At 39.2% G+C, this 7,883-nt stretch overlaps 1 protein-coding gene across 1 annotated transcript in view; it reads right to left on the reverse strand.

The window, feature by feature from the left end:
* Positions 1-5,907: 5,907 nt before the first annotated feature.
* Positions 5,908-7,883, reverse strand: part of DPY19L1 (dpy-19 like C-mannosyltransferase 1) — a 47,741-nt gene continuing 45,765 nt past the window's right edge. Inside the window, 1 exon segment of the mRNA XM_042888799.1 lies at positions 5,908-7,787. Coding sequence (XP_042744733.1) covers positions 7,631-7,787 — 157 coding nt within the window. The 3' untranslated portion in view covers positions 5,908-7,630.

Genomic DNA, 7,883 nt, shown 5'->3' on the forward strand with positions numbered 1-7,883 from the left:
ACAGATAATTTGTTCACTTGTTCAAATTCAGACAGAACGCAGATGCCACTTTGATTCACAGTAGCTTGAATGAATTCTTCAGTAAAACACACTTTTGGACTTGCTAATTAGACAAGAAGTAACGCGTTTAGCCTTATGTGAAAATAAAGCAATCTCCTATGAGCTGTGCTTCAAGGCCACAAAGAGGGCAACGTGTTTTGATCATAACTACAATACGTTCACTTTGGTTCTCATCATTGCAGCACAGCAAAGTGCGTCTGTGGTAATTTATAGTGGTGAGCATCTGTTACAAAGCAATGGGTTGAGACGTGCTGCATGTGGAAGAAAGACATTTTCAGAGCACATAAACAAACACAAATGAGACACGTGTTTTTTGTCCACTTGTGCTTCTCACCTTTTCTGTAAGGTCTTGATGCTGGTGAGTACTCCAGGATTAACCTTGTATTAAGTCTAGCATCATTCAAACTAAGGAATAAATGAATTGCAGAGTGAGGAAGAAAGTGACTATAGACTGCACTGGTGCAGGAAAAGCAGCTAACATGGGCAGCTCCTGTCATCCAGATCATTTGCATAAGCCAAACTATTTTGACAAGGTTTAGAAAAAACAGGTTATTCTTTGAAGAAACAGGCACATTCAGGTAGATTTCAGCTATTCAGCTTTGCTCCATTCTATTCCATTCAATTTTATCACATTTCCAAGTATTAAAGGAGTGAAACAGAATCAGACGAAATAGAACACACACAGAAAACAGAAAACGGTGCTCCAAACAAGGTCTGGGTTTATTGAAACCGTGTTTCCTTTTGGCAATGCTGCTGCACCTTGAAGCATCAAACACGCTTTTCAATTTATTTCAATTGGAACTCTACTGCTTCACCGCTTCCTCAGGTGCGAGGATAACCTTATAAAACAAACCATCAGTGCTGACAAGTTTCTAAATTCAATTATCAATTCAGTTGCACATTGAGAATTCAAAGGAATGCAACTCATGTAGCAGGCTCCTACTCTTTATAATCTCTATTTAGGCAAAATCCGAGTGGATGATAGAAAAATCCAACTAATAACCAAGACTTGATTAGTTTAAAAATGCTTTAAAAACGTCATCCATTTCAATTACATAAAAACACAAAAATGGCCAGATCAAAGACCCTGCATGAAGCAGCCTGTAGCATGATTACTGCAGCTAAATCCAGTGAGGATTGATGACAATGAAAACAAAGGCTAAGGAAAAGCATCTACTCCTCTTATTTTATGCAGCTTGTGTTTCAAGTTGAGTGTTTTTTGAGGAATATGAGAATTTCTACTTACACAACTCACAAGCTTGCTTCTAAAATTACCTACAACTGCTCATAAAAATAAGCTCAACTCCTCTAAACATAGACATGTTTCCATAAGCAAAACTAAAGAAAAGCAAGGCAATTATTCAAGTGCCATCATAAAAACAATTATGGGAAAAACAGAAGTTAACCTGTTTTGCAGTATTTTCAGACTTTCCTATTGTTTCAAAAATATGAGTTTTTTCAGAACTCCTGCCACCCAGGGAGGGGCTGTCATTAATTTAAACAGAAATGTTTTGCTCTAGTGATGCGTTTGTCCTGACAAGTGCTAATTTTTCTTCTCAGTTCAAGCATCTCTATTCATTAACCAGGTTAATTACTGAGAGGAAGTGAAACACTGTGAGCACTATGATTCTGTAGGACTACCTCTTCTACACAAAGGGCTCTTTTCTGTTTATTTTTTTTACGAGGTGCATGGGAAATACCCCCACTCATGGCAGAGGGTGCTGAGACAGGGCTGGCAATGAGGGCAGCGTGTCCTGCTGTAGGGTACATTCTGCGTGCAGGAGGCAAGGAGGGCATGCAGGAACCTACGTACAAACTCTAAGGTTCCTAAAGCAGAGAGACAATTATTGTTTTTCTTTTTATAAAAGAATCAATGTTTATTTTCTTTTCTATTTTTTTTTTTTTAATTATTTTGTATTGTTATTTTAAATTCTTGATTGTCCAAGCAACAGGAAGGACAGGCTCATAGGAGCCTTGGCTGTGAAAAGAAGAATGATGAAGAAATGCAGGCTGTGTGCGAGCTCATAGGATGGCCCTGAGCTCGGGCTCTGCTGGGTAAGGGCAAATTTACGGGCTGGGAGGATCAGCACCAGCATCAAGGCAGCCATTTGGACGGAGGTGGACAGGCCGTGGCACCCCTGGGGTGATCTCTGGGGCACAATCTCTTCTGGTCGGCCTGACAGCGATGGCATGGTGACCCATATACTCCGACAGAGGTGGATCTACTTCTATCAGGTCACCCTCCAGAGGTGGATCCACCTCCATAGGCTCTCCATCACTGTCAAGCGGGTCCACCTCCATGAGCTCCATGTCATCACCCATCTTCACCAGCTGCCTCCTCTTGAAAGGTGGATGCTTCATCCTCACCCCAGGAAAGACAAACTTCTTGTCTACCTCATTTGGAGACAAAATGTCACTGGCTGCTTCAGCTCAGCTACTGGGATCCTGGATGCAGAGTCCCCATATTTATAGGGCTCAGTAGCCATTCCAACAGGATTCTGAGTGCTACTTGCACTGGGACTGCAGGGGGTGCGTTGGAGGGCCTGTGAGCTCCTTGGGGCCTGGTGCTGGGGTTTTGCACCTGGGGGATGGAAGGCTGATTAGGGCTGCTGTCCTCAGCCTGTTCTCTCCTTGGCCACAGAACGAGTGGTTGGAGGTGAAGCCAGGCGCTCCATGGCAGTGCACAAAGAACAGCTGGCTATCAGTCGTGCCCCCATATATGCAGTTTGGATAGTTTCAGTGCCTGCAATCTCTGTTATAGGGGTATTGAGAGTTTAGGGACACAGGTGTGTAGCTGTCCCCCATCAGTTGACCCCTACGTGCCTCACACAGCATGGAAACGTTCAGATCTCAACAGCAGGTGAAGAGGGGGCTGGGCCTCATGTGGCCCACAGAGCATGGTTCAGACACACCTGCAGTGATTTATTTCACCTTCTGCCTTAGGCCAAAAGGTCAACTTCTTTCACAGTAATCAATCAGCATCTTCCCATATAATAAGAAAAAACATTATGAGACATGACTTCCCAAGCATTTCTGCCATAGCTAGGACGTAACTGTTAATGCCTGATCCATAGACCAGGGAAGTCAAGCTAATCCCCTCTGAAAGTCTGGGCTAGCCTCAGCATGATCTCCATGCTACCGCCAATTTCTGCTGAAATGCTGGCAATCCTGCCAGAGTCATTAGCCAGATATAAACCCAATACTACTCAGTCACTGTGTGATTTCTAGCTGTATCTCTTGATCTATTAGCCATAAATGTTGGCTACACATGCTCTAAGAGGAAGCAATAAAATTGCCAAACTACTGCATGATGAACCCACTCTAACAACTGACAATTTCATAAAGTGTAAGAATTTCATTTGTAATAGAGAACAGAAGCACAAGATCAAGAAATAGAAGCCAATGTCTGAGAAGGCAAAGATTCTGAAACGAGCAGATGGATACCATAAAATCACCCAGAAAACGTAAGTTGTTCTTTCAAGGTTACAGTAATACTGTTTGACCTTATTTTTCTGCCACTCCACGTAAGAGCAGGGAAAATCAGGCTGTGAAACCAACAACGTTTGTTATTCAAGTAAATATCTGATTGCTCATCCCTTCTAGCTATGACATTTTAAGTAACTTAAAGTCTCTTTGAATAACTATATTGAAAACTGGAATTTATTGTGTCTTCATGTGGTGAGCAGATTATGTATATGTTAATAGAAATGGCAGAAAAAAACACATTTTAGTCACCATAAGCTGCAAAATAAACAGAACTGATAGAGCTATCAGTAGCCCCCCGTACACTGAGACAAAGGTAAAGAACCTGAAGTTTGAAGAGCCGGTAAGAATAGTCATTGATTTCCTGAAGCGGAAGGAAAATCCTTTACTACTCAACACAAAAGTTTTTAGAGAACCCTTAAAAATGGCTCATCTTTCTTCCCTTGCATTGACCACTGAAGAGTACATGACTTAGTCCATGGAATTTCATTAGCAATTTCCAGTTGGTATCTGCTTAACATAGGAGCCTGTGTGACCAACCAGCTACGCTCTTGAGACAGCATAGGAGCTTTTATTAACGCCCATGTTCAGTTTCTCTATTTTGCATTGTTTCTGGCGGGTTGAGGAAAGTTTAATTCCATTGCTCTGCACAAACTTCTGATGCCCAATCACAACTTTCCATTACCAAGTAGCAAAACTAACTTTGCTCCACACAAGCTGGCTGAAAGCTGTTTCCACGCCACATCTCTAATCCCTCTCTCTTCCTGGTACATTGATAAATCTCATGTAGAAAAGCACTAGCATTAATTCCTATTATTTTCGTTTGTCCTGAGATGACTCAGGAGCACCTTATTCTTTAGGTTTAAAAACAGCATATTGTTTCACTGCAGTCCTTCACATTTTCCAACTTAAATAACGGCATCTATAAAAACCATGCAACCACGCAATTGGAAAGCACAGGTCCCAAGCCATAATTAACAATTTGTGATCGCTTTCAACAGTGCTGTATGCTTTTACTGAAGGACTCTCATGGGGTGAGACTTATGCTGTAGGACTTATTGCCTTAATCATAACAATCCAAGATAGATTGACGGATTAAGTTTCACCGTTTGCTGGGAAAAGAAAGAAAGAAACAGCAAAGCCATTTTTTTAAATGGTAGATGAGAGCGAGGACATTCAAGGAGGTACTGAATAGGACTCAACATCTGTGCTTCATTAAGGTGCTTCATTTTGCCTCCTCACTAAATGTTACAGTTTCCGTAATTAACAAAAGTTTGAAACCTGACTGTAATTGTGCCCACTGCATAAAGAACTTCATACATTCAAAGCCAGCAGATTTCAGATGCCAGTGGATATACCTACATGATCAAATGGAAAGCATGTCAAGATCATTTTCAGGTACTGAAGTATTTCAGTTCTGTGCATAAATCATACCAAGGTCAGCACACACTTGAAAACTGAACTTGAATTACACATTTATTGCTCAGGATCTCGCAAACTTCAGTGAACAGTTAAAAAACTTCAAACTTCCCTTATCTGGTTCAATTTGCAGTGATAAGCGTAACATTAACGTGGAATCATAGAATATCCTATGTTGGAAGGGACCTACAAGGGCTTCTGGGCCCACACAGGATCACTTGTGTGTAAAATGCAGAATTATTTGAACTGAAATTCTTCCCCCTGGAACTGAGACAAAAGGAGTGAGATAGCACGAAATCTCTAACACGACGGATCCAATCAATTCATGCATGTTTCTTCCTCACATCATATATTGCATTTTACCCTTTTTCCTATTAATTATGTCTTACTAGATTTTATCATCTTAATACTTGATACGAGTGTTCATTTTATAATATTTGGATTTAGGACTGGTTCAAAGAAAAGGTCAGTACAACATCCCTCAACACAGGACAAGATTTTACAAAACAAGCCAGAACATTCTTGCCATGTACTCACTAAAACCAACCACTGCATCAAATAAGGTGCATTATTATTTAAATACATCTTTGAACGTCAGCTTTCAAGCGTTTCTTCAGTCTATCAGTATATGACATTCACTTTTGATTACCTGAGTTTAGAAATTTAGATAAAGAGCATCACTTTGAATTGTCTTCCAAGCTCATTTGGAGTCTAAATAGTATATGGCATTTCCTCACTGTCTTTCCATATAGACCTGCAGTGATATTCCAATCAACAAGGAGGCTGGAAAGAAGTACGTGAGTCTGTCGTAATCATCTGAAACACCTCCATGTACTGCTTAATTCAGAATTCAGCTTCAATTACATCTGCTGTGCTAACCGTATTAAACTTCATTTTAATACGTAAGAGCAGAAATGTAACACCCATTAGAAACGTGAGAACAACTTCCATCTTTTTCTTTTTTATTGAACCACATATAAGTACATGTCAACAGTTGGCGTAAATTCCATAAAAATACAGTACCTTTTTGTGCTGCAACACTAGTCACAATGTTTATATAAATATTTTTTTTCTCCTTCCTTGAATTCAATTAACATTTTAAAAATCAACTTCCCAAAAGCCCCCCCCTTTTTTTTTTGATATTTTCCTTATATAAATTGTTCCAAAATCTATTCTGTAAAAGTTAAAAAGCTAGTGTATTTTCAGCCATTCCCCCTCACCTTTCTCAATAAGACAGATTTTAAAAAAATAAGAAGTCTTAGAATACTGATTAGCTGTTACACTACAACTCTATCATAGGTTCCCATTTAATTATTCCTTTTATACATATGATAGATGCTATTCCTATAGCATCTAATATTACCAGATGCTAGTAGGGCTGTAATAGACTAGCCATGTCAATAGACTGATGTCAGAACAAACAAACAAACAAAAAGAAAAAAGAAACATGAGACTTCAGAAGGTCTTAAACTGCAGGATCACCATTACTGTGATACTTCCCATGACAATAAATATACAGAAATTCTATGTCTATTAAAGAACTGCAGGCGTATAGCTATCTTGGGAAGCGAATGCTAAGTCCTTTACTACCCATAATGTTGGTGTGACACCAAGATGACAGAAAAAATGAAGAACCACACACCACTGTTTGACTATACTCATATCACAGTTGGGTTAAATTCAATTTTTCTTGAATGGTAATGAAAAAATCCAGGCAGGATCTAATAAAAGGGGGGGAAGAAAACAGAGCATAAAGTTTGAAAGTCGTTTCTTATCAAGTTAGGCGCTGAAGGTCTAGTTAAGGCAGTGAAGAATTTATCTTAGTATCTTTCTAAGGCTATTAAACAGATTTTTTTTTTCCTGAATAAAGCATTTTCCCTTAAAAAATTCCATTTATATTATGCCAGCTTATTCGGAGTGCATAAGAATGCTAAAAATCCTTAGACACCAAAAAGCTAAACTATTGCTTGCCGCAAATATTACCCTTATTAGTCTTCATTTTTAAAATCAATAAGGTTCCAAGAACATGCACCTAAACAATAAAGTTTCAAATCCACCTACAAAGGTTTTCATTTCAAAAGCAGGCTTAAAAGCATGTGTCAAGTGATCCAAAATGACCAATGTTCTTAATTCTGTCAAAGAAAAAAAATGAACTTCTCCCCGACACGACTAGTGAGACTAAGCAACTTTCAAGAGAATTTCCACTAAGGACCACCTCGTCCAGAAGGGCGACGGCAGCAAAAGGAACGTGAGAAATGTGATGCCAGATGCAATAGCACCATTCCTTTGTCTTAAGCTGCTAGCACCAAAGCTTTAAGAAAACTTGCTTTGCTAAGACATTCTGACAGTCCCATTTCACAATATCATTGGTTCTGAGAATGAAGGTACTTTCCATAGCTACTTTTAACTCCTTTTGGATCAGTGTTAAATAAGATGTGCAAACATATAATCATTTGCATAGCAAATCTCAAGGGACTGACCCTGAAATAGAAATCCAAACTGCAAGGTTTAAGATATTTCTATAATCAGAATTCGCTTAAAATGGTAAAAAATAAAATACACACTTTTCCATTTTAAGTCTAGTAAAAAAATGTGTTTCTCCTTTAGAATCCTCATAGTAACTAGGTTTAAAAAGGTTGAAAGATCCATGCTTCACTGCATTGAAATGTTACTCGGTTGGAATCTTCAAGACTCTGTAATTGCTGTTCTCAAATACTGTGATGAAATATGGCCTGGAATCCTGGCTCATCAGGGTACATAAAGGAATTCGGCCACTATTAGCAGGATCTTCCACATCCCAAATTTCAGGCATGCTGCAACCAGGCCTAGAAGATATTTAGATACGAGAAATGAAGATGTGCCATTAGGGAAAAAAAAGAGAGAAAGAGAGAAAGAGAGAAAGAGAGAAAGAGAGAAAGAGA

This window comes from Lagopus leucura, unplaced genomic scaffold, assembly GCF_019238085.1.
Source record: "Lagopus leucura isolate 7727_CA_CO unplaced genomic scaffold, USGS_WTPT01 Super-Scaffold_100157, whole genome shotgun sequence".
Lineage (NCBI taxonomy): Eukaryota > Metazoa > Chordata > Aves > Galliformes > Phasianidae > Lagopus > Lagopus leucura.